The sequence below is a fragment of the Camellia sinensis genome, chromosome 11 (assembly GCF_055761805.1).
Source record: "Camellia sinensis isolate YWXY chromosome 11, ASM5576180v1, whole genome shotgun sequence".
Taxonomy (NCBI): domain Eukaryota; kingdom Viridiplantae; phylum Streptophyta; class Magnoliopsida; order Ericales; family Theaceae; genus Camellia; species Camellia sinensis.
This window is the reverse complement of record NC_138971.1, coordinates 90,552,608-90,578,771: the sequence shown is the minus strand read 5'-3', so window position 1 is coordinate 90,578,771 and position 26,164 is coordinate 90,552,608. Positions and strand designations below refer to the sequence as shown.

Sequence of the window (26,164 nt, the reverse complement as noted above, 5' to 3'; positions counted from 1 at the left end):
ATGGAGATGGAATCATGTGTCCCTCCTGGCTTTAGATTTCACCCAACAGAGGAAGAACTCGTGGGATATTATCTCAAGCAAAAGATTAACTCATTGAAAATTGATTTAGATGTCATTGTCGACATTGATCTCTACAGAATTGAACCATGGGACATCCAAGGTAAATTGGCTTTCTTTTCAAATTTTTTCCTATTACTTAGACCAATTGACCAACCAAAATTACCATGTAGTACTTAGGTTTGATTAAATTATGATGATGTGAAATACAGATAGGTGTAGATTGGGATATGAAGAACAAAGTGAGTGGTATTTCTTCAGTCACAAGGACAAGAAGTATCCAATGGGAACGAGGACTAACAGAGCCACTGCTGCTGGATTCTGGAAGGCAACAGGGAGAGACAAGGCTGTGCTTTCAAAGAACAAAATAATAGGGATGAGAAAGACCCTAGTGTTCTACAAGGGACGTGCACCCAATGGAAGGAAATCTGATTGGATCATGCATGAATATCGACTCCAAACATCTGAACATGCACCTCCTCAGGCAAGTTCAATCAATGACTTGCAACTACAACAAATGTTTTCAAGTTTTTTTTTTTTTTGTTGATAAAAATTACTTCTAAACTAAATGGGAAACAATGTCAAGAACATAAATGGAAAACTAACTTCTATAATTTCTTAGTGAGGACAACACAATATTACCCAATTAAAATTCTGCTAATAGATTACAAAAGTATACACCATTAATCCCTCATATATAGAAAGCTCAAAAACAGAGAACATTTTTTGGGTACATATCAAGCCAAACCCATTCGGTGAAAGAACAGGGCCGAAAGATTACAAATGCATACACCATTTTTCCCCAGTTTGATTCCAGGGAAAGTTCAGAATTAACGAGGGGTGAAAGAACACAAATCGAACACTCAAATCATCTACTATTTCAATTCTTAGAGAGACTGATATATATATATATATATATATATATACATATATATATATAGAGAGAGAGAGAGAGCACTTACCCGCAAGAGGATAGTCGGCGGTGTTGGTGGAGGGGAGGAGAGTCGGTGGTGCCGGTGGAGATGGAGAATCGGTGGTACCGGTAGAGAGGAGAATCAGTGGTGCCGGTAGAGAGGAGAATCAGCGGTGCCGGTTGTGACACCCCTGTTCCGTAGTATGTTAATTGGTCCTTAACATGATGTGATTATGTATTTTGATATGATTTTGTGTTCCACTATGTGAAAATATGTGGTTTGAAATTTTATCTGTTCATCGTAGGAATATCTGTTTGAGTAGTCTGCTTTGGAAATTTAATGGAGGGCCTTATCGGCCACGGAACCCGAAATTGATTACGCCATTGTGGTTGGCATAATTTTTAGGGCCTACGGTGAAATTTAATTGAAATTTGATTCTGGTCAATTTAAACTGATTAAATTGATAAATTAAGTACCCCATTATTTTATATTAAAATATTTGTTAGTGGGGCTTGTTGTATATTTGTATTGCACTCTCCTTTAGCTCTCTTAAAACTCAAAATCTGAGTTAGACAATTGAGAGTGAGAGAGAGGCCGGCCATGGAGAGAAAAAGGGAGAGATTTGTGTAATTTGGGCTCAAGACTTGGGAATTTGAAGATCTAGCTCAAGATTTGGCTAGAGCTTGAGTGTTGAAGCTCTTAGGTAAGTGAATTCTTGGACTCTTACTTGTAATTTGTAAGTTCAAAGGTTGTTTGTGATCAAGAACATGTAATGAGTTGATTTTTGTTGAGTTTGAAGTCTTAGAACTCATGCATGTAAGAAATTACTTTGAATCTGCATGTTTGAGCTTGAAACACATGATTCATGTAGAGTTTTGGTTAAAGCTCATGTTGTAACCACCATTTGTACCATCTAAGTTGAGAATGATGAGCATCTCCCACATGCATGTACAAATCATGGGAGTATAAGTCTTGAATGTTTGAATTTGAGCATGTTGATGATGGGTTTGAGATATTTTGGGACATGCGTGTAGATAATTCATGTAATTGAGCTTCCTAATGTTGTAATCTTGCATTAGTAGCATGTTAGCATGTGTAAAGGTGTAATTTGAACCATTGCATGCAAGAAATGTAGATGGAAAACCGGTTTGGAGCTCAAGAACACGATCTGGGAAACCCAGATTTTTGAGGTCCGCTCGAGCGGGGTAATGGCCGCTCGAGCGGGAAAATCGTGCTCCCAGCATTTTTGCAGAGTTGGATGTCCGCTCGAGCGGGACACTCCACGCTCGAGCGTGGATTTTCGTAGACAGGCCTTCAGCTCGAGCGCTCTATTCCACGCTCGAGCGCATCTTTCGTGCAACCAGTACTTCTGCAGGCCTCAAGGGTCCGCTCGAGCGGAGAAGTTTACGCTCGAGCGGGGACCCTGTTTCCTGGAATTTTGTTCATTGCATTCTGTGATTCGTTTTCCGTTCCCTTTCACTTGTAAGCACTCTTAGGCATATGTTAAGCATTATAAATGAGTTAATGAGATAAGAACAAAGCCTAAAGAGGAATATGTGAATTAAAGAACGGATTGAACTGTTAGTGACCCTTTTGTATTCATGAAATGTGTAGGGTCAAGCTCCAGGGCGCATCCACAAGCCGATCACTGTGAGTAATATCAATATTTGAAAACTCGTCAATGTCCAATTGTTATTCCCCTATAAATATTATGAGTTGTTAATTGGGATTGTGGACAAAAGTCTGACAAGAATAAATGAATGAGTGGGCCAAAGGCCGTTTTGAAATGAATGAGTGGGCCAAAGGCCGTTTTGACATGAATGAGTGGGCCAAAGGCCGTTTTGACATGAATGAGTGGGCCAAAGGCCGTTTTGAAATGAATGAGTGGGCCAAAGGCCGTTTTGACATGAATGAGTGGGCCAAAGGCCGTTTTGAAATGAATGAGTGGGCCAAAGGCCGTTTTGACATGAATGAGTGGGCCAAAGGCCGTTTTGACATGAATGAGTGGGCCAAAGGCCGTTTTGAAATGAATGAGTGGGCCAAAGGCCGTTTGACATGAATAAATGGGCCAAAGGCCGTTTGACATGAATGAATGGGCCGAAGGCCGTTTTGCCATGAATGGAAACCCGGATGGGCCAAAGGCCAGAATGTTTGGAACTACAGTTACTTGACTTGCATTTTGTATAGTTATATATATATTTTGCTGTTAAACAGAAGTATGAATTGGGCCCAAGGCCGTTTGGAGCATGTTGTTTTACATATTGTTATGTAACTGTTATATTTGATATTATTCACTGGGCTATCGCTCACGCTCATTCATGTATTTGTAGGTGAGCCAAGAGAAGTCCAAACCCAGCCCCAGTGAAGTCTGCTAGAAACAACAGGAGTTTTGGGAGAGTCAGCCTTGTGCCTCGCGCATGAGACCATCCTTGCCCTTTTACTATGTACCTATGTTTTGTCTTGTTGGCAAGGACCTAGTGCATGTCTGTACATAGTCTGTTATAGGCTGACTCGTTTTGGACGATCCTGTCTGTAATGAATTTGGTGAAACCGTACTTTTGATGTGAGTTATTAACGTATCTGAGTATGGTTTGTTTGATGTGCATATAAGCACGGCTCTATGGACAAAGTTTTTAGGTTTGCTTCCGTTTGGCCCCCATTAACTCTGTTAAAATACGTTTACAACAGTTTGAGGCCGTAGGTAATCTCATGATTACTGGCCGGTTACGTCCTTAACCCACGGGGGCGGGTTCGGGTCGTGACACCGGTAGAGAGGAGAATCAGTGGTGTCAACGAAGAGTTTGGTTTTAGTGATGAACCAAGATTGAATTTAGGGCAAAAAGAGAAAAGAAAAAAAAATAAAGAGGAAGGGTATATATATCAGGTTCTAAAACTATGTCGTTTTAATTTTTTTCAACTACATTTTGTGACGGCACATAATACAGACGCAAAAGTGACCTAAAATGGCGCGAAAAAAGGCGCACGATGCAATTTTTGGAGCCAAAAAAGTGGAAAAAAAAATTAAATAATTTTTGTTTGAGACGGTAAAAATTTGGCCAACGCAAATAAAAATTTTTTGTGACGGCATAGCCTGCCGACTCAAATAATAACACTAAGTAAATTTTTTTTGAGACGGTCCTACTTTGCCGACGCTAATAACACATTTTTGAGTCAGCAAATGTTTCTGTCACAAATAATGGGACTCAAATAGCTCATTTTCTTGTAGTGAAAAAAGTCTTAACACAAAAAAGTTAGCTACCGTAACCAATGCCAAACGAAGCTTAAGACTCCAGGTGTTAAGTTAAAAAAATTTTGAGTTAATCTTTTATATGTAGTACATTTAGTTAGAAAATTAAGTCTTAAATTGTTGTTATCACAGCATTTTATATGGGTTTAATGCTCTCCTGTTGTGCAAGTTCTGACTTACGCGGAACTTGTTTTGATGGTGGGGAAGTTTTTAGTTTATACTTTCTTGCTCGGAACAGACAATAAGATACCTTGGTGGTCTCTATTGGAAAAATAATGATTTTTTGGTGACTTTAATGCAATATTAAAGTGGGTGCCAATCCTCAATTGATGTAGAGTTAAGTGAGTTTAGATTCTTTGTAGTAAGATCTTTACACCACAAAAAAAAATAACCAAAAACCATTAAGTTTTGAATGAGAAATTGACTCATTAAGTTAGCCTCATGAAAGAGGTGTTGGGAAAGGTGCAAAACCTCTATCCCACATTGATTGTAGAGGAGAGCATTGATGGGTATTTAAAACCCATTTTTTGCATAAGGATGCAAGCCCCTTTGGGGCATTCAAATTTTCCGAAGAAAGGGAGTTATGGATGCTTCAAGGATGGACTTCGGCCAAGACTATGGTCCAAGTTGGTTATGCCAAAAACTGCCACACGCGCGCGCCGTTCGCCTACCAAGATCGGACTAGGCCGGGTCCGGGTCCGTAATCCGTGGATCTTGGATCTTGGACTTGGGCTTGGGCTTGTCGGAATGGATTAAGTGTGGGGGTTGGCTTGGCTCACCCATCTTAATCTTTTTGGGCCAAGTTAGATGTGTGGGCTACAGGAAAACCTAGTCTCCTCTATTGATGATGGAATTAAACCCATCAATTTTGTAGAATTAATTCCTACATTTATTGCAGGGGAACCTCTTCCTCTCTCCCTCTATGTGTATAAAATGAGGCCTTCTTCTTCAGCTTTCTACACTAGAAAATTGTTGTTATTCCAGTCTTCAAAAGTTTTCCAGTTTTATTATTTTCTTCATGTGAGAGAGTGCTGCAAAATTTTGTTTGTCGAAACTATTCAGTCGGTGCATTGCGTAGCTAGTCCAACCGTCGTATCCTAAGAGACAGACGTTGAACAACCTCAAGCACCCAACCGGTGAGGAGGCGAATCTATTTTAAGGACACTGTCAAGTGCAGGCTTCGATTTGCTTTCTTCTGCAATTTTATTTTTTGAAATTCAGATTGTTAAATATATGAATTTTTTGATTTGTGTTATCACATGAATTGTGCAAGAAACTTAAAACAGATTATATATTTTCATGAAATTTGAACTAATGAATTCATATGTAATTGGACAAGTTTTTTTTTTTTTGGTACCAATAATTGAATATAGAATATTGTTTTATATATTAGATCTATGCATAAGCTACTGTTTGTTTTCTAGAAGTCTTGATTATGCTTTGATCATTAGATTTAATGTTTTGTGGAAATGGATTCATCTATGCAAAGTTCTATAGGCTGTTTTGATTACTAACATATTTGTATTCATTTGTTCCAGTATATTATATGTGTACTAGCATGCTCATAATCTATATTTTGATAATATAGTTTGCATGTTCAAATTTCCTAGTTTTGGTGCATGCCTATAAGCTATTCAATTTGATATTTATAAAGTCCACTGTTTTTTTTTTTTTTTTTTTTTCCGGGAAATACATATTTGTAAATTATATGCGATGTGATGTTATAATTGCCTAGTTTAATTAGAATACTGTTATTCTAGATGTCAAGTAAAATTTGCATACTTATTTGTGTTAGTATAATTAAGGCGCATGACTAATCGCCGGGGGGGGGGGGGGGGGGGGTCTACTGTTACACTTCAATGTATTAAATCATTCTTTCATGTTGCTTCCTTCTAGTTTCTTTTCTTGGTCTAAGTATATAAACTACATGTTTATTTGTGATTAGGAATGATATACTGTTCAAGTGAATAAATTAAATTCCTCATGGTTTTATTTCTAGATCGTTATCATGATTTCGATACTTCTAGTTGTATAATATGACTTGCATGATTATTGTGAATTAAAATTCTATATAACTCTAACCTATTAAGTTTTAATTTAAAGTTTTAGACTTATAAAAAGTTTGTAACTTGTCTAAATTTGTGTACATGAATGTTATGTAATTTAATTGGGTGAATTAAATTTTGAATTTAATTTATTTATTTGGAGTTATAAGTTTAAATGTTTATTGTAAATTAATTTCATTCATAACTCATGACTATTAAATTTTTTTTAATTTATTTATTTTAAAGTTGTAATTTAATTTTGGAGTTACAAATGTTATTTTAAAGTTTTAAATTAATTGTGAAATTACAAATTATATTTTGTTTTGGTAGCTCATCCAGCATGTCAATTGATTAGTTAATATTATTATTAATTAGTTTGCTAGATGGTTTCAATTAATTTATTATATTTACTTTTGGCTTAGATTATTTGTTTGTATTTTGTTGTGGTTTCCTGCTAGCATTTTTTACAGAAATACCTATGCGAAAGGGAATGGGGAAAAAAAAAACAAAACAAAACCAAATGAATAGATTTGGGTTGTACAAACAAAATTTATGGACTATATAATTTAAGCATTTTTTTTGCTTGAGGTTTAGTAGTGGTTATTTGCCAATTTTTTAAAGCAATGTTGTTTGCTTGGCATATTAAAGCATTTTATATGCTTGTATTGTTGTAGCACTTTTTACATTGCTTGTAAGTTTGGAACTGATTTGTTTTAACCTAGTCCATCCCTTAGAAAATTTAATTGTTAAAATTGTTTATCACGGATTGGGAGTCAACATGCTCTTGAAAGTTTTGTCAAAAGGTTAACTGGGCTTTAAGTGGGATTGATGTGACCCCTCCAGTCTTCCTGGGAACATTCTTGACCATGTTCGATTCTAGATTTATTGGTGAGGCTAGTTTTGAATTAACTTTCCAATTGTGAGATTTTCTAGTGTTAAGTTTAAATTCTAGAAACACAGAAAGTGATATTCAGTTGTAATTTTTAGAAATGGCAACTATCACCAATGATGCTACTACTGCTAATGTTGGTGGGGATTTGAACCCTGGGGCAACTGACTTGCCAGCCCCAACTATGACCTCTGTGGTCAACCTTGGTGTTACTCCGGCTGTTCCGGGAGGACTGTTCAGTCACCATGAGCGTCTAGAGAAATTTGCTGGGGTGAACTTCAAGAGATAGCAGCAAAAGATGCTGTTCTACTTGACCACACTAAACCTTGCAAAGGTTTTGAGTAAGGATCTTCTAGCCGTGGCAAAGAATGAGCCAGACAGGCAGAAAGTCATGGCACTTGACACATGGAAGCAGGCAGACTATCTTTGTCAGAACTATGTGTTCAACAGCTTGGTAGACTCATTCTACAGTGTGTTTGTGCCAAGAGCTCAGCAAAGGAGTTATGGGAATCTCTAGACAAGAAATACATGACTGAGGACGCCAGGGTAAAGAATTTTGTTATTGGCCGGTTCTTGGACTTTAAAATGGTATATTCAAAAACTGTGATAAGCTAAGTCTAGGAGTTCCAAGTGATCTTGCTTGAAATTCATGCTGAGGGGATGTTGTTGAATGAGTCATTCCAAGTTGTTGTGATCATTGAGAAACTTTCCAATGGCTAGAAGGACTTCAAGAACTACTTGAAGCACAAGCACAAGGAAATGTCAGTTGAAGAGTTGGTTGTCCGACTCCGAATTGAGGAGGATAATAGAAAGAAAGGAGGGAGTACCTCCTCTGTGAAGGCCAATGTCATTGAGCATGGAAAATCTTTTGGGGTGAGGAAGAAGCCTCTTATGAACAAGGGCTCCAAGCTAGGGCCAAAGGGTGGTGTTGTAAAGAAGCTGGCATACAAGCCGTAGGAACCTATTTATCGGTTCTTAGGGAAGTGCTACAACTGTAGTAGTGAGGGGCATTAGGCTAGTGACTACCGCAAGTAGAAAAAGCCATACAAGACCAAACCTTGTGCTCACATGGCAGATATACAAGAGCACTCCCATGATGAAGATAACATACACTTGTCTGCCATTGTCTCTGAGGTGAATCTAGTGGGGTCAAACCCAAGAGAATGGTGGATTGATACTATGGCTACACACCACATCTACTCCGAGAAGAAGTTGTTTACAACTTTCGAGCCGGTTACAAACGGTGAGAAGTTGTTTATGGGAAATTCTGCAACCTCAATTGTTGAAGAGAAAGGAAAGGTGGTCCTGAAGTTGACCTCAGGAAAGGAGCTAACCTTAAACGAAGTCCTGTATGTTCCGGACATTTGTAAGAATCTTGTCTCGGGGTCTCTTCTCAGCAAACATATTTTTTGCATGGTCTTTGAGTCTGTAGGGGGTTCAAGATTAGAGGAGTGATTAGAGAGGCAAAACTATGCTAATGGTCCAATGATAGTGGGAGTGGCTTGAGAATGAACTACAGCAACTGTATGGGAGTTGGAGAGTACGTAATTGGGTGAGGGTGAAACAAGTGGCTCAAGAAGAAGACAATGACAGTGCCAAAATGGGCAGCATCTCTTCCAAATCCCCAAAATTCCTCTTCTGAACCTTGGGAAATGGGTCATATTTATAGGCTTTTCCCTGGTGCCAAGAGAACACCAAGTGGCCAAATAGAGAGAAGACATGTGTCCTAGGGGATCACATGAAATATTCTGCCTTGAGCCACCAAGCTGAAGGTGCCACGTGTCCTTCTGCATGTACTATGTACTATCTGTTTGCCTCCGCAACTACCTTTTTGAGCCTCGGCAAGTGTAGTTGCGACGGGAGTGTTTGGCGCTACAACTCCCTTTGAGCCTCAGCAAGTGCACTTGCAACGAGAGTGTTTGCCTTTGCACTTGCCTTCTCAGCTTGAACCTCAGCAAGTGCACTTGCAGCGGTGAACCTTGCCGCTGCACTTACCTTCTCAGTTTTATTTGGCCAGTACATGCATTCTTAGGACTCCATTAGTCTGCTATTGACTATGTTCGTGCTCACCTCAGTGAAACCTCCACCCCTAGCCACCTAACCACAAACTCTCCAGCTTCCCAGGGTGAAGGTCACAACCAAGCCTGCTATCAGCCATGTTGTGCCTTAGTACCAAGCCTAAGGGGGCTTCTTTAATCCTGCCTGTGCGACTAAGGCAGGTCCATGACCTGGGTAATGAAAAGGGAGTCCCTTATGTTCGAGCTACCATGCTCTCATCTTCGCAGGGTTGCCGCGGTAAGCTGGTATTTCTGGGCCTGCTATCAGCTCCAACCAGTAAGTCTTGGGGCCTGCTATCAGTGCCAAGTTAATAAACTGTGGGGCCTGCTATTAGCCCTAGGCTAGTAATGCCTTGGGACCTGCTATCAGCGCCAAGCATTAGCCTCTACTTACAGAAGGAAGCCTTTCTCAAAGGCTGCTATCACCTTGGCAGGGTATTCCCTCTACAACTTAGTTGTTGCGGTCATAGTTGCTGAGGTAACCATTTTCTGTGGCAAGTTCAGGCAGCAGAACCGAGAATATTAGAGACGGCGGCGCCGACATAATGCCTCCACAACTTGGTCACTGCAAGTACTTTGTCACGACCCCAAACCGCCCCTAGTAGGATGGTGCCGTGATGGCCAGTAATCCGAGATTACCGAAGGCCAACTTTCAAAATTCACACACAAACAAAGTATAAATATATGGGGCTCACAAGTACAGAAGCAATACATACAAATCTAATTAGTCCATAAGAGCTGTGCGTAAGTCAAATGAAACGGCATACATCTTCACATGGGTTACAACTTAGTTACAAATGAAATAAAGTACATATTACATCTTGATCAAAAGGCTTTTCAAGCCGACGTATGCAAAATGCAAGTATTACAAGTCGAGAAGCATAATTTTCAAGATTACCGACATAACAAAAATCCAAACAAGCTCGCGAATCACATCTAGGCGTCACCGCCTTCTTGCTCATCACCTACATATATATATATATATAGAGAGAGAGAGGGTGAGCTTGGATACTCAGTGAATAATATAAATAATAAAGGGTTTGCATGAATAATAGCCGAAGTCTTTTCAAACGATACATATCAAAACTTTATATAATAAGGGATGGACCTCGTCCATCTAACAAATCTTCAAAGCTTCAAGAGATGCTTACTAGCATCAACATATTGCAAATGATGACATTTCGGACAAACAAACCCACGCGGTAAACCATCAGTGGCAAAACAAGACAAAACAAGGGAGATATCTCAAACGATGGTGCAGTTGCATTATAGTCCCCTGGCACTAAGGACTTTCAAAACAAGGGTGCAGTTGCATTATAGTCCCCTGGCACTAAGGACTTTCAAACAAGGGTGCAGTTGCATTATAGTCCCCTGGCACTAAGGACTTTCAAACAAGGGTGTAGTTGCATTATAGTCCCCTGGCACTAAGGACTTTCCGAGAATGTCATCAAAACAAATATAATACTTGATATACAAAATAAGGACAATCATTCATGCTTGACAAACACTTTTCAAAACAAGCAAAGCAAAGCTCATCAAAACATTGATAACATAGCTTTATTAAAAATGCCACTCACTTAGTTCTTTAAACGTCGGGGTCAAGGCAAAAGTCTGAGTCCTACAAACACATGGCAAAGTCTATTGAATGTACTTTCAAACAAGATTCACATGCAAACGGTTGATCTCAGCATTCTTCAAAACTAAGTTAAATCAAAACAAAACACTATTTTTCATCTCGGGAAAAACATGCTGGGCACCAACCAGGTCTTGGCCGAGGTCCCACACCTTCTCGTTGAGGTGTGGTTCCGACGGCCACATTCAAAAGCGAAGTCGGGAAAATCTGGGTTTCCCTTTGAGGAACATGAAGAACATGAAGATCATGAAGATGGAGAAGATGAAGAACATTCATGCTAAAATCATAACTTGTTATTACAAAGTCTGAGATTTCGTGCTATGAGTTTGAAAACATGGACTTGGGTACCCATACTCAAAAATCTTGTGAGAACAAACACAAAAACATGGTTCTTGATGCAAACTTTCGGATCAAAACAAGACTTTTCTTCAAGAACGTAAAAACACTATTTTCTCTTACTAAAACCGACTTTGAATCAATGCAAGGCATGCAGAACAGGTTCGATCATGCAATGCAGCTGGACGATTAATAAGAACAACAAGAGTAGATTAAGATTCTAACCTCAAAACTTGAATCTAACGGTTCAAACTCCCACGGTCAAGCTTGGAGGTCCACTCTCTCACTCAAAAAGCTTCTCCTCCTTCTTCTTAGAGTCTCTATCTCTAAAGGACAATATTTGATACCAAATGATATGTTTTCTCGACAGTCACTGACTTAACCCTTTGCTGGGACACGTGGCATCAGCTGATTGGCTTTACTAAAAAAGGTGACTGACTGACAAGACAAGACCATGACAAAGTGTATTCAACAAGCTAGACAGCAAGAGCACTCCGGCAAGTGATGATCTTGGCTAAGGGCAAAGCTTCGGCAAGTAGGGTGGCAACAACATCGGCTTCGAAGGACAACACTTGACTAAGCTGTGCCACACCTTGGCCTAGATGTGCCATACCTCGGTCTAGGTCATACCAGTCCAGGAACAAGATCACTAAGTGCAAGGATCAAGGATCTAGGATGCCTAGATGATAACATCTCGGCCTAGATGATGCGCATCTCGGCCTAGGGGACGCACACCTCGGCCAATATGCCTAGGTGATGGTGGAGGTCAACCAAAGTGGTTCTAAGATAGTTCTAAGTGTAAAAGGTTCAAAGGTGACTAGGCTTAAGGTGACCTTGGCAACACACCAGGCAAGAACAAAGCATGCAAGCAACACTTCAAGCAAAACAAGACAAGATTTGCAAATGTAACATAACAAGACAAGATCACACATAAATGTATGCAAGTATGACTAGGTTGAAGTGAGGGTTGTTACATCTTGCCCCCCTTAAAGAAGTTTGGTCCCCAAACTTGAGTTACCTTGTTCCAAAAACAATTCTGGATGTCGGACTCTCATTTCCTCTTCCATTTCCCATGGAGCATCCTCACCGTAATGCTCCTTCCATTCAACTTTCACCATTGGTATCGACTTATTTCTCAACTATTTCACCTACCTATCGATAATCCGTATCGGCTTCTCTTCGTAGCCTAAATCCTCATTAACTACAATTCCGAAATAGTCGATCACATGTAGTGGATCTCGAATATACTTCCTCAACATCGAAATATGAAACACATTATGGACTTGGCTCAATTCTGGCAGCAAAGCAAGTCTGTAGGCAGCGAGGTTAACCTTCTCAAGAACTTCAAAAGGCCCGATGTAACGGGGTGCTAACTTACCCTTCTTCCCAAATCTTGTAACTCCTTTCATCGGCGAAATCTTTAGGAATACATGATCTCCGACTTCAAATTCTAACTCTCTCCTTCTCTGGTCGGCATAACTCTTCTATCGACTCTGAGCGGTTTTGATTCTTTGCTGAATGAGCTTAATCTTCTCGGTTGTCACTTGGACCAACTCGAGACCAAGCAGAGCTTTGTCTCCTACCTCGGTCCAACATATCGGCGACTTGCACTTTCTTCCATACAATGCTTCATACGGCGCCATGCCAATGCTAGCTTGATAACTGTTGTTGTAGGTAAATTCCACCAATGGCAAATATACTCCCCAACTTCCTTGGAGGTCCAATACACATAGCCTAAGCATATCTTCAAGTGTCTGAATCGTTCTCTCTGTTTGCCCATCAGTCTGGGGATGAAAAGCTGTGCTAAACCTCAACTCGGCTTCGAAAGCTCTTTGTAGACTCTGCCAAAATCTGGAAACAAACTTCGGATCTCGGTCCGACACAACTGACATCGGCACTCCATGAAGTCTAACAATCTCATTCATATACAACAAAGCAAGTTTATCGGCGTTGAAGGTGGTCTTAACAAGCAAGAAGTGTGCTGACTTAGTTAGTCTATCCACGATAACCCAAATCGAATCCATACCCTTTTGTGTCTTCGGCAACCCAACCACAAAGTCCATGGAGACGTGTTCCCATTTCCATTCAGGAATTGGCAATGGTTAAAGAAGTCCTGCTGGCCTTTGATGTTCTGCTTTCACTTGTTGACAATACAAACACTGGGACACGAACTCGGCTATTTCTCCTTTCATATTCGGCCACCAAAACGTCTGCTTCACATCCTGATACATCTTGGTGTTCCTTGGATGAACAGCAAACTTGGAACCATGAGCTTCCTGTAAAATTTTTCTTTTCAACTCTGGGACATCAGGCACACACAATCTCCCTTCAAACTTGAGCACTTGATTTTCTATGGTGTACCCTGATCTCGGCTTTGTGATAACCTCATCGGCTACCTTCTTGAAGAATTCATCCTCCATCTGTCTTGTCTTTACTTCCTCAACAATAGTCGGCTCCACTGAGATCATGGTTAGGCATGCCAAATTCCCAACCACCTTTCTGCTCAAAGCGTCGGCTACTGTGTTAGCTTTACCTGGGTGATATTGAATTTGCATATCATAGTCTTTCAACAACTCAAGCCATCTTCTCTGTCTCATATTCAATTCTTTCTGAGTGAACAAGTACTTTAAACTGTTATGATCCGTAAAAACCTGACAAGAAGCCCCATACAAGTAGTGGCGCCAAATCTTAAAGCAAACACTACTGCCGCTAGTTCTAAATCGTGGGTGGGATAGTTCTTTTCATGTGGCTTCAATTGATGAGAGGCATATGCTATGACCTTACCCCCTTGCATTAATATACAACCCAGACCCTTATGCAAAGCATCACTATAAACATGAAACTCTTCATTACCTGATGGTAGTATAAGAACTGGTGCTGCGACTAACCTCGTCTTCAACTCCTGGAAGACTGCTTCCCTATCCTCAGTTCATTCGTAAGCCGCTCCCTTCTTAGTCAGTTGTGTCAACAGAATCGCAATCCTTGAGAAATCCTTCACGAACTTTCTGTAATAACCTGCCAATCCCAGAAAACTACGAACCTCGGACACATTAGTCGGCCTCAGCCAATTCACAACGGCTTCAATTTTACTAGGATCGATCGAAATACCATTTTCATCAATTACATGGCCCAAAAATGAAATAGTGGAAAGCCAAAACTGACACTTGTTAAACTTACCATACAATTTTCGATCCCTCAAGGTCCGTAAGGTAAGTGTCAAATGATCCTCGTGTTCAGCTTTACTCTTAGAGTAGATCAATATATCATCAATGAAGACAACCACAAACTCATCTAGATATGGCTTAAAGACTTTGTTCATCAAATCCATAAATGCTGCAGGGGCATTGGTCACTCCAAAAGGCATTACTAAAAACTCGTAGTGGCCATACCTCGTCCGAAAAGCGGTCTTCTCAACATCCTCAGCTTTAACCTTAAGCTGATGATAACCCGACCTAAGGTCAATTTTGGAAAAGACTCGTGCTCCTTGCAACTGATCAAACAAATCATCTATCCTCGGTAACAGGTACTTATTCTTAATGGTTACCTTATTTAATTCCCGGTAATCAATACAAAAGCGAAGTGTACCATCATTCTTCTTAACAAACAAGACGGGTGCTCCCCAAGGTGAAGTGCTCGGCTTAACAAAACCCTTATCTAGCAACTCTTGTAGTTGGAGTTTCAATTCCTTAAGCTCGGCGGGGGCCATCCTATAGGGTGCCTTAGAGATAGGCTGGGTTCCCGACATGACGTCAACAGTAAACTCTACCTCTCTATCAACTAAGTGACCTGGCAAATCATTTGGAAAGACGTCGGGGAATTCATTAACAACGGGGACGTCGGCTAACTCAACACTTCCATTCAGATTACTTAATACACTACACAAATAACCTTGACACCCTTTTTGGATCAACCTATAGGCTTTCATGGATGAGATTAAGTAAGGTGGGGATACTACTCCTTTACCCTGAAACGTGACCTCGGCTAGGTTTGGGGGTTTTAACGTGACACTTTTAGAAACACAATTTATGGATGCGTGATTTGCCACTAACCAATCCATCCCCAATATAACATCAAAATGAGTTATGTCCACTGGCATTAAATCAGCTAACAATTCAACATTCCCAATCACAACAACACATGCTCGATAGATGGATGCAACAGTCATAGATCTCCCAGATGGAGTAGATACAGATAACACATAATCAAGGGGTTCTATTTTCCTATTAATCTTCTCGGCAAACTTAGCAGAAACGAATGAATGCGTAGAACCCGAATCAATCAATATATATGCATTTTGAGAGCAAATTGGGAGTATACCTGACACCACTGTCTTAGCATTCTGAGTGTCTCCTGGTACTAGTGCAAAAACTCTGCCTTGCCTCATCTGTCCTTTCCCAACGTTACCTTTCTGTACGGAACCCGAGGTATTCTCATCTTTCTTACTATCATCAGCCCTTGCTTTAGGACAGTCCCTCATAAAATGACCTATTTCCCCACATTCATAACAAGCTCCAGACGCCCGACGACAGACCCCGAAATGTGGCTTCCCACAACTTGAACATGTCGGTTTAGTACCACTTTCCTGCCTTGGGTTGCTTGAACTGCCAACATTCGATTTCTTCTTGGTACCAAATTGTGCTCGGCGATTGTCATAATTCTGTCTCTTCCTTTGGCTCTCTCCTGAACTCTGGTATCTGTTCAAGTTAGCTTCGGCCAAAATGGCTTTATCCAATACTCCGGCGTAAGTCGGCATGTTGAGCATGTTAACTCGGTCTTGTATCGGTCCACGAAGCCCACTTTCAAACTTTCTAGCCTTCATATATTCATCGTTGACCATGTGGGGTGCATACCTCGCCAACTCAGTAAAGGCACGGTCATATTCAGCCACTGTTCTACTGCCTTGCGTCAAAGTTTGAAATTCGGTAGTCTTACGATCTCGAACACTTAGGGAAAAATGCTTGGTGTAAAACAGCTCCAAAAATCGGGTCCAGGTCAAGTCTGGATTGCCTTCTCGAACCATCATCCACCACCTGCGAGCGTCGTCATCTAGTGTAAAGGCTGCTAATGTCATCTTCTGGGTGTCGGTGCTGGGAAAGATCTCGAAAAGCTTCTTCATTTCCAAAACCCACGCTTCGGCTTTCATCGACTCTATACCCCCCTGGAATCTCGGTGGCTTCATTTTCTTGAACTCTCTAATCAAAGCTATCGTGCCGTCCCCATATAAAGCTGGCTGCGGGAGCACTTGTGGTACTGGAGGAGGTGGAGGTGGAGGTGGAGGTGGAGGCGGAAATGCATTTCAGCCGTTTGTCTGCTCGGCCTAAGTCGAAGTAGCACTAGCGTACTGCTGTCTTGTCTGCCTTAACTCGTGGGCCAAACCTTCAACTAACCTTTCCAGTCTGTCTAATCTGTTCTCGGATTGATCTCGGCCAACGGGAGGTCTACCTCTCCTCATGATGCTATGAGTATGCAAAGTATGACTTTTAAACAAAATGAGCAAATAAACACGTAGGCAAGTAACAATTAAGCATGCCGAGACGATGCACACCTTGTTCAAATAGCAAGCAATATGATGCAATCCTAACATCCTTCTAAGGGGAAATCCTATGCTCTTTAGGACTCAAAGTGTGTGAATAACGTATACTAAGGAACTTGTGCTCTGATACCATTCTGTCACGACCCCAAACCGCCCTTAGTAGGATGGTGCCGTGATGGCCAGTAATTCGAGATTACCAAAGGCCAACTTTCAAAATTCATACACAAACAGAGTATAAATATATGGGGCTCACAAGTATGGAAGCAATACATACAAATCTAATTAGTCCATAAGAGCTGTGCGTAAGTCAAATGAAACAGCATACATCTTCACATGGGTTACAACTTAGTTACAAATGAAGTAAAGTACATATTACATCTTGATCAAAAGGCTTCTCAAGCCGACGTATGCAAAATGCAAGTATTACAAGTTGAGAAGCATAATTTTCAAGATTTCCGACATAACAAAAATCCAAACAAGCTCGCGAATCATATCTAGGCGTCACCGCCTTCTTGCTCATCACCTATATATATATATATATATAGAGAGAGAGAGAGGGTGAGCTTGGATACTCAGTGAATGATATAAATAATAAAGGGTTTGCATGAATAATAGCTGAAGTCTTTTCAAACGATACATATCAAAACTTTATATAACAAGGGATGGACCTCGTCCATCTAACAAATCTTCAAAGCTCAAGGGATGCTTACTAGCATCAACATATTGCAAATGATGACATTCTGGACAAACAAACCCACACGGTAAACCGTCAGTGGCAAAACAAGAAAAAACAAGGGAGATATCTCAAACGATGGTGCAGTTGCATTATAGTCCCCTGGCACTAAGGACTTTCCGAGAATGTCATCAAAACAAATATAATACTTGATATACAAAATAGGGACAATCATTCATGCTTGACAAACACTTTTCAAAACAAGCAAAGCAAAGCTCATCAAAACATTGATAACATAGCTTTATTAAAAATACCACTCACTTAGTTCTTCAAACGTCGAGGTCAAGGCAAAAGTCCAAGTCCTACAAACACATGGCAAAGTCTATTGAACGTACTTTCAAACAAGATTCACATGCAAACGGTTGATCTCGGCATTCTTCAAAACTAAGTTAAATCAAAACAAAACACTGTTTTTCATCTCGAGAAAAACATGCTGGGCACCAACCAGGTCTTGGCTGAGGTCCCACACCTTCTCGTCGAGGTGTGGTTCCGACAGCCACATTCAAAAGCGAAGTCGAGAAAATCTGGGTTTCCCTTTAAGGAACATGAAGAACATGAAAATCATGAAGATGGAGAAGATGAAGAAAATGCATGCTAAAATCATAACTTGTTATTACAAAGTCTGAGATTTTGTGCTATGAGTTCGAAAACATGGACTTGGGTACCCATACTCAAAGATCTTGTGAGAACAAACACAAAAACATGGTTCTTGATGCAAACTTTCGGATCAAAACAAGACTTTTCTTCAAGAACATAAGAACACCATTTTCTCTTACTAAAACCGGCTTTGAATCAATGCAAGGCATGTAGAACAGGTTCGATCATGCAATGCAGCTGGACGATTAATAAGAACAACAAGAGTAGATTAAGATTCTAACCTCAAAACTTGAATCTAACGGTTCAAACTCCCACGGTCAAGCTTGGAGGTCCACTCTCTCACTCAAAAAGCTTCTCCTCCTTCTTCTTAGAGTCTCTCCCTCTAAAGGACAATATTTGATACCAAATGATATGTTTTCTCGACAGTCACTGACTTAACCCTCTGCTGGGACACGTGGCATCGGCTGATTGGCTTTACTAAAAAAGGTGACTGACTGACAAGACAAGACCATGACAAAGTGTATTCAACAAGCTAGACGGCAAGAGCACTCCGGCAAGTGATGATCTTGGCTAAGGGTAAAGCTTCGGCAAGTAGGGTGGCAACAACATCGGCTTGGAACGACAGCACTTGACTAAGCTGTGCCACACCTTGGCCTAGATATGCCACACCTCGGTCTAGGTCATACCATTCCAGGAACAAGATCACTAAGTGCAAGGATCAAGGATCTAGGACGCCTAGATGATAACATCTCGGCCTAGATGATGACATCTCGGCCAATATGCCTAGGTGATGGTGGAGGTCAACCAAAGTGGTTCCAAGATAGTTCTAAGTGTAAAAGGTTCAAAGGTGACTAGGCTTAGGGTGACCTTGGCAACACACCAGGCAAGAACATAGCATATAGGCAACACTTCAAGCAAAACAAGACAAGATTTGCAAATGTAACATAACAAGACAAGATCACACATAAATGTATGCAAGTATGACTAAGTTGAAGTGAGGGTTGTTACATACTTCCTGGCAACTTAGTTGCTTCGGTTTTCTCCTTTCATCCGCAACTCCAGAAGGCTGTGGTACCGACATTACTTGGAATGGTGGTGACATCGACATTACTTGAAATGGCGGCGCTGAGACGAAGTGCCTCCACAACTTGGTCGGTGCAAGTGTTGCCTCTGCAACTTAGTTGCTTCGACTTTCTCTTTCCCTCAGTAACTTCGGATGGCGGCGGAACCGAAGATATTAGGAATGGCGACGCTGAATCAAAGTGCCTTTGCAAATTGGCCTCCGCAACTTGGTCGCTATAAGTGTTGCCTTGGCAACTTAGTTGCTTCGGCTTTCTTTTTCCCTCAGCAACTTTGGATGGTGGTAGAACCGAAGATATTAGGAATGGTGGCGCTAAGTCAAAGTGCCTCTATAACTTGGCCTCTGCAACTTGGTCGCTGTAAGTGTTGCCTTGGCAACTTAGTTGCTTCAGCTTTCTCTTTCCCTCAGCAACTTCGGATGGCAGCGGAACCGAAGATATTAGGAATGGCGGCGCTGAGGTAAAGTGCCTCAACAACTTTCCCACTGCACATGTTCCCTCCGCAACTTTACCGCCGCAGGTGTTGCCTCTGCAACTTGACTTAGGCATTTTTCTTTGTGGAGTCTGCTTGGACCCTTGGCGGGTCAGACCTGCTTCGGCCCACTGTTGGCCCACTTCCCTTAGGCTTTAGCCCATGCTCTTTTAATCATTCCTAGTCACCTAATAGAGGTGACCTCCTCACTTAGGTCCATACTTAATTTGGACTTTAATTTCTGACCCTCTACATTAGCCCCCTGCGCGCGTAGAGAACATGTGCTTTTCTGCGCGTGCATAATGTTAGGCTTTAAGTGAACCTCACCAGTAATGTTTCTTCACTTAGTACTCCTTTAACTTTGGTTGCATAAGTGTGTCTTTCTTTGTCTAGGGTCTATTCATCTCAGAGAGGGACAATGTCTCTGCTATTACTCCCTTAGGCTTAGGTAGCTCATCCAATATTGAGGGACTTTCTTCAGACTTCAATGATGGTGATGGTGTTCCCCTTGGCTTGCTGTTTCGTCCATCCAAAACACAAAGCATAATGATTTCTGGCACTAAAGGTGCCATAATAGTGGTTATAAGAAGCTTCCTTAATGAAGATGCAGAGGTAGTAGAAGGTGGTGGTAGAGACTTTGTTCTTGGGACCCCTAGAGCTGATCATAGGGTGAACATATCTCTTGTACTGGAAGTGCTCAATGTGGAGGTTGCTATGGGTTCTTCTCCTGCCCAGTCTCCACTAGTTTCATATGCTGAGGTTATTGGAACCCAAATTGCTGTAGAAGTTGAAAACATCGCAGCTGAGTTTAGTGTTGCCAATCTAGGCTTGGCTAGCTTGGTGGAGTTGGCTATGAACTTAGAGGCTGCTGCTGCGACCGTTGAAACTTCTGATCCCATTGCCTTTGCAACTTCTGTGCAGTATATTGGTATCTTTAGGCCTGCTATTAACTCCAACCAGTGAGCCTTGGGGCCTGCTATTAGTGCCAAGCTAGTGAGCTTCAGGGCTTGCTATCAGCGTCGAGCTAAAAAAGACTTTGGGCTTGCTTATGGAAGTTGTTGAGGCATACCTCAGCGAGCTTGAGGGAAATGGCCTGAACTTGTCTTGGATGAAAGCAAGGCTCCAGGTGGTTGATGGGTTCCTTGAGCACGCTAGCCATGAATGCTTCTTTGGAGGAGACTATTAGAGATTGAGAGAGCGCCTTAGAGTAACATCCACAAAACCTGGCTCGGTTCAGGGAGAAAGATTATGCTCTTATTGCTCAGCTGCCTCAGGATGTTGGTTTGACAGACTCCTTGATGAAGGGTTTGATATGATGTAGTTCTCTTTTCGCTTTTTCTTTTCTCTGTCACAACTTCTATTCAAACATTGTAATCATGTTCTAGAAGTTTGACTTTTATTAAAAGTATGGATGTTTGGTAGTACTTTTGAGTTTCATTTCTTCGCCCTCCTTACATTTCTTTTACATAGCTTCTAAAGATAAGCAAAGCTCTTACAGTGAGCAAAATTTCATCATGACTAAGCTTTTACATGGACGAAATTTCACTAAGTATGGAAAACTTTCCCTATACTAAGTGTTTATAGGAGTAACAGGTTTACTAAGTGTATGACACTTTCTTTATACTTTGCTTTGGAAATATTAACAAAGAAACTTACAACTCTTTTTCTGGACAAAAGAAATTAAGGAAAATATTCTTTGACATACTTGGCGTTGATAGGGCCAGTTCTAAACCCATCATCTACCGTCAACTTGTAGTACCCACTGCTGCTTGCCCCAGCAACTTTGTAGGGCCCTTCCCATCTGGGTGAGAACTTGGGGATTGGTTGCCCCTACATGATTGCATCTACTGTTTTCCATACTAAGTCTCCTTCCTTGAACTTTTTGTGAACAGATTGATTGTGGGCACGGGCTATGGATTGATGATACTTTTTCATTGTCCGCAAGGCCCGATCTCTTCTTTCTTTAGCTGCCTTTATGTCATTCTTCTTGCTATCTAGAGCAAAATGTGCTAACATAGCCATTCTTGCTGAGGGTACTGCCAACTCAACTGGTAACAAAGCTTCAGACCCATATACTAGGGAAAATGGGGTTGCCTGAGTTGGCTTTCTCTTTGATGTTCTATATGTCCAGAGTGCTATGGGGAGTTGTTCAGACTATGTGCCCCCTACTTCATCCATCATTTTACTCAGTATTTGGATGAGGGTTTGGTTGGTCACCTGTAACAACCCCGACCCATGATTAATGTTAATTCGTACTTAATTATGCCTAATAGTAATTTAGGAGGGATTTGGAAATAATTTGCATATGTATTGCGTTATTTTTATGTCTCTATTTGTTTGGTGTAGAAAGATCTGTTCTAGTTTGAACTTCGATTTGCGAATTGAAAGCCTTATTGGCGTCTGAATCAGAAATTGACTTGATTTATGTGTTAATAAGGATTTATAGAAATTTATGGTAGGTTTAATTAAAATTCGGTTCGGAACGATTAAATTTGATTAAAATAATATCATTTGTTTACTTTTGATCATTTACTATTACTAGGCCATTTTGACTCCACTAGCTTATGTTTTCTTTATTCACTCTTCCTCAACTTGATGCAAAACGTGAGAGAGGGAGAGAATTGAGGGATTTGGGGCCTAGTTCAAGAATTGAATTCACATAAAGAGAATTGCTAGGAGAAAAGATGAAAATTGGAAGCTTTGTTCATCTAGTTCAAGATTCTAGCATCTAAAGCCCAATAGATCATCTAAGGTATGGAACCAAGCCTTTAGCCTTGAAGTTGTGTTGGTTCATGCATGAGTTCATGTAAATTGAGTTATATGACGTGAGAATCAAGCTTAAGGAGTATAGAGGTAGATCAATCCATGCATGCATGTGCATTTCTTCACAATTTGAGCATGGTTTCAAAGAATTTCCTCATGCATGTGTTGAGTTCACTTTAATTTTGGAAACACAATCGGTTTCATGTTATTTAGTAGCATTTGATCATGTTTTGGAGGGCCTTAACTCAAAAATGTACATGCATGTTATGTTCATGACTTAATCTTGAGTTTAAAGTTGGGTTTTGCACAATTGGCAAGCTTTTGGGCCATGATTTCTTGTTATGATCCTTCAAACATGTTGTTTCATGAGTCTCTAAGTGTTTTCCTCAAGTTTTGGCCCAGAAAATGAGTTTTGGATAGTTGAGTTTGAGCTTGGTGATCGAATCTGGAATTTCTAGAAATTTGATCCACGCTCGAGCGGGGAACTTCAAGCTCGAGCGTGCACTTTGAGTACATAAGTTATGTACAATTCGATCGTGTGTTTCAAGTGTGTATCTGTTATGTGTCATGTAGGTCACGTACCGTGTACTATTTGACCAATCTGCTCCGTCTATCTGTCTCAAGGCCAACTATGAGTAATAACATAGTAAAGCTATGTTCAACCTTATTTATTTTCTGTACGATGAAATAAGAATTGTTTTCTGAAATGTTATGTTCTGTACAATGAATGGTTGTCCAATTTCTGATATGTATTCGTGACATCCTTAGTATCATGTGATATGTGTTGGCTGTTACCCGGTATCGGAGGTTCCATCATGGAACTTGATCTGTCTGCACTCTGTTACCCGTACTAGAGGCTCCATTATGGGGCTCAGCGTGTTTATTCTCTGTTACCCAGATCCGGAGGTTCCTTTATGGGATTGGTTATTCGTAACCCTCACGTGTCTGTATCTGTTCTGTATCTGCTCTGTTAGTGCTTATGGATGTATCACATATACTTATACATGACTCACGATTTCTGTATATGATCTGGACAAAGTATGAATTCGATACGAAACTGAATTGTGAATTCTGAATCTGTACGGACTCATTCATTGAAACCCCTTTACTCTGTTATTGTTCACTGAGCTTTCGCTCACAGTTTATATTATGTATGTAGGTGAGCCGACGCATGATCAGGCCCAGAGTTGACGGCCTTCATTGTCATTTTTGTTTTTGTCAGCCAACCATTATGCCTCCCGAGGATGTTCCGATTGAAGTCTAGTTGCATGGCTGTTTTTGTACTTATGTTAGTCTCTGTCTGTTTTGTTCAGTTGGGTCCTGGATATTACACTCTTGTAAATGTTTTGTAATTATGATATCCTTTGACCGACACGCTTATGTATATACAAGTTTTGAAATATTCTGTCCTATGTTTATCGACACAGCTTATTGGACCATTTATGTTTTGTACATTTGCTTCCTCAGCCCCTTATTATATGCTTATCCGTTAAGAGACCTTTGGTAATCCACGGATTACTGGCCGGTTACGATGCTAAACCTACAGGGGCGGGTTTGGGTCGTGACAGGTCACCTCATCTTGTCCATTCTCTTGGGGGTAGTATGGACTAGCCTTGTGGTGCTTGATCTGGTAGGCATCCAACAATCTTCCAACATGGCGATTTACAAAAGGAGTTCCGTTGTTAGACACCATAACTTTGGGTATGCCAAACCTATAGATTATGTTCTCTCTGATGAAGTTGGCTACCCCTGCCCTATCTTCCTTCCTCATTGGTATAGCCTCTACCCACTTGGTGCTAACTTGAGTTGCTGCAAGTATCCATCTGTAGCCTTTGGATTGCTGCGCTATAGGACTTACCAAGTCAAATGCCCAAGTATGGAATGGATAAGGAGTCTTGATGTTGTGTAGTTTAACTGCCGGTGCATGTATCAAATTCCCAAACTTTTGGCAGGATTAGCATCTCCTCACAAAGTTTTTAGCATCTTCTTCCATTATTGGCCAGTAGTAGCCGAGGTGAATGAGGTGTCCATATAATCACTGCCCTCATTGATGCTCTATCTTATGGGCTTCCCTCAGCACCTCATTTGCCTCATCTTTCGATAAGCACGCTAAAGGTTCCCCCTCGAAGCTTCTTCGGTACAGCTTGCCTTGGTCAAGGAAGAAGCGGAGGGCTCACCTCTTGACTCTGATTGCATCGGCTTTGTTCTCAGGTAGTGTGCCATTCCCAAGGTAGTCGATATATGGCTGCCTCCATTCTTCATTGCTTAAGAAATGGGCTTCCTCTTCCTTAGGATGGGATTGACACTTTGCACATTGCCTCTGCAACTCAATACTTTCCTTTTCCATCTCTAGCCAGTAGTACCCTTGCCTCTGTCTTCATCGGTATAGACTAATATCTCCATCTCCACAAGACTTAGCATGGATCTGCTTAAGTCTGTAAGTTATTTCTTGTCTACCGACGCAGCTTGCCAGCAGGTTGTTAGGACCGTGAAAATACAACTTTTCTCTGAGGAGCAAAAATGATGCAAGTTCTGCTGGTCTGATTGTTTGCTGGCCAGTTTTCAACTGTTGGATTATATCTGCTTTTCACCCCTCAGCATCTTGCTCTGCATGTTCTTCGGCTAGCACCGCTGGTGTTTTTTTCTCAATGACGATGGCTATACTATCATCTGGTATCTCTACCTTTGCCCTCAGTGTAGCCAAGGTATTGAGGAAACAGTTATGTGTTCGAGGCATATGTTGGATTTTGGCATCATCAAACTGAGTGAGCAACCTTTGAACTACAGTGCGATATGGGGCCAACAGGGGCTCCTTCAAGGCAAAATCACCCATCATTTACGTGACAACCAACTTGGAGTCGCCCCAGATTGTCAACTTGCGGAGGCCCTTCTTTTGGATAGCTATCAGGTTCAGTATCAACGCTTCGTATTCGGCCTCGTTGTTTGAACACTCAAACTCAAGCTTATATGATAGATTAAACTTCTCTCCTACTTGACTAGTTAGTGTTACACCAGCTCCACCTTTCCCAACTTCGGAAGCTCCATCAAACTTTAAGTCCCAATAAGTCTCAATTGCAGCTGCTGAGACATGGACCTCACCTGGTAGAGGCACCTCTGCAAGTTCATGTTTACCGGATGGGAACTGGGCCAGTAAGTCTGCAAGTGCTTGGCTCTTAATAGCCTTGGGAGTAACACAAGTGATATCATATTCTGCTAGAGCCAAGAGCCATCTTGCCATTCTCCCAGTCAGAGCGAGCTTGCTCAGCAAGTAGCGAACGGGATCACTCAGGGTCACAACCTGGATCGGGTGTGCTAAAAAGTAGTGGCACAACTTCTATGCTGTGAATATTAAGGCTAAGCAACGCCTCTCAATTGGGGTATACCACGACTCGGCACCATTGACTTTGCGACTAATGTAATAGACTGGCTTCTCAATGCTATCTATGTCTTGGACAAGTAGGGCTCCAATAAACCGCAGAGTAGAGGTCAGATACAGTAGCATGGGCTTTTCAGGCTATGGGGCAATCATTGTAAATGATGAGGTAAGTGCTTGCTTCACCATATCAAATCCCCTGTTGATGTTCTTGCAACCATTCAAACTTATGATTCCCTTTCAACAGTGTCCTAAAGGGGAAGGTTATCTCGGCAAGGGCTGGAATAAACCTCCTGAGGTATGACACTTTGCCTAGAAATTTTTTTAGAGCTTTTTGAGAATGTGGCTGGGGCATCTCCATGATTGACTTGATCTTATCCCCATCTACTTCAATCCCTCGCTGGTGTACAAGGAAGCCAAGGAACTTGCCAACGAT

General features: G+C 41.2%; 1 protein-coding gene and 1 pseudogene across 1 annotated transcript; one reads left to right on the top strand and one right to left on the bottom strand.

Moving 5' to 3' along the window:
• Window positions 1-7,441, top strand: LOC145802471 (NAC domain-containing protein 30 pseudogene; annotated as a pseudogene).
• Window positions 7,442-21,746: 14,305 nt separating this feature from the next.
• On the bottom strand, window positions 21,747-24,702 carry LOC145802470 (uncharacterized). The gene is made up of 3 exons (XM_082895191.1): window positions 24,533-24,702; window positions 23,929-24,208; window positions 21,747-21,809 (listed from the first exon to the last, which is right to left on the bottom strand). Exons 1-3 carry the CDS (start codon window positions 24,700-24,702, stop codon window positions 21,747-21,749), a joined length of 513 nt encoding a protein of 170 aa, XP_082751317.1.
• Window positions 24,703-26,164: the final 1,462 nt, after the last annotated feature.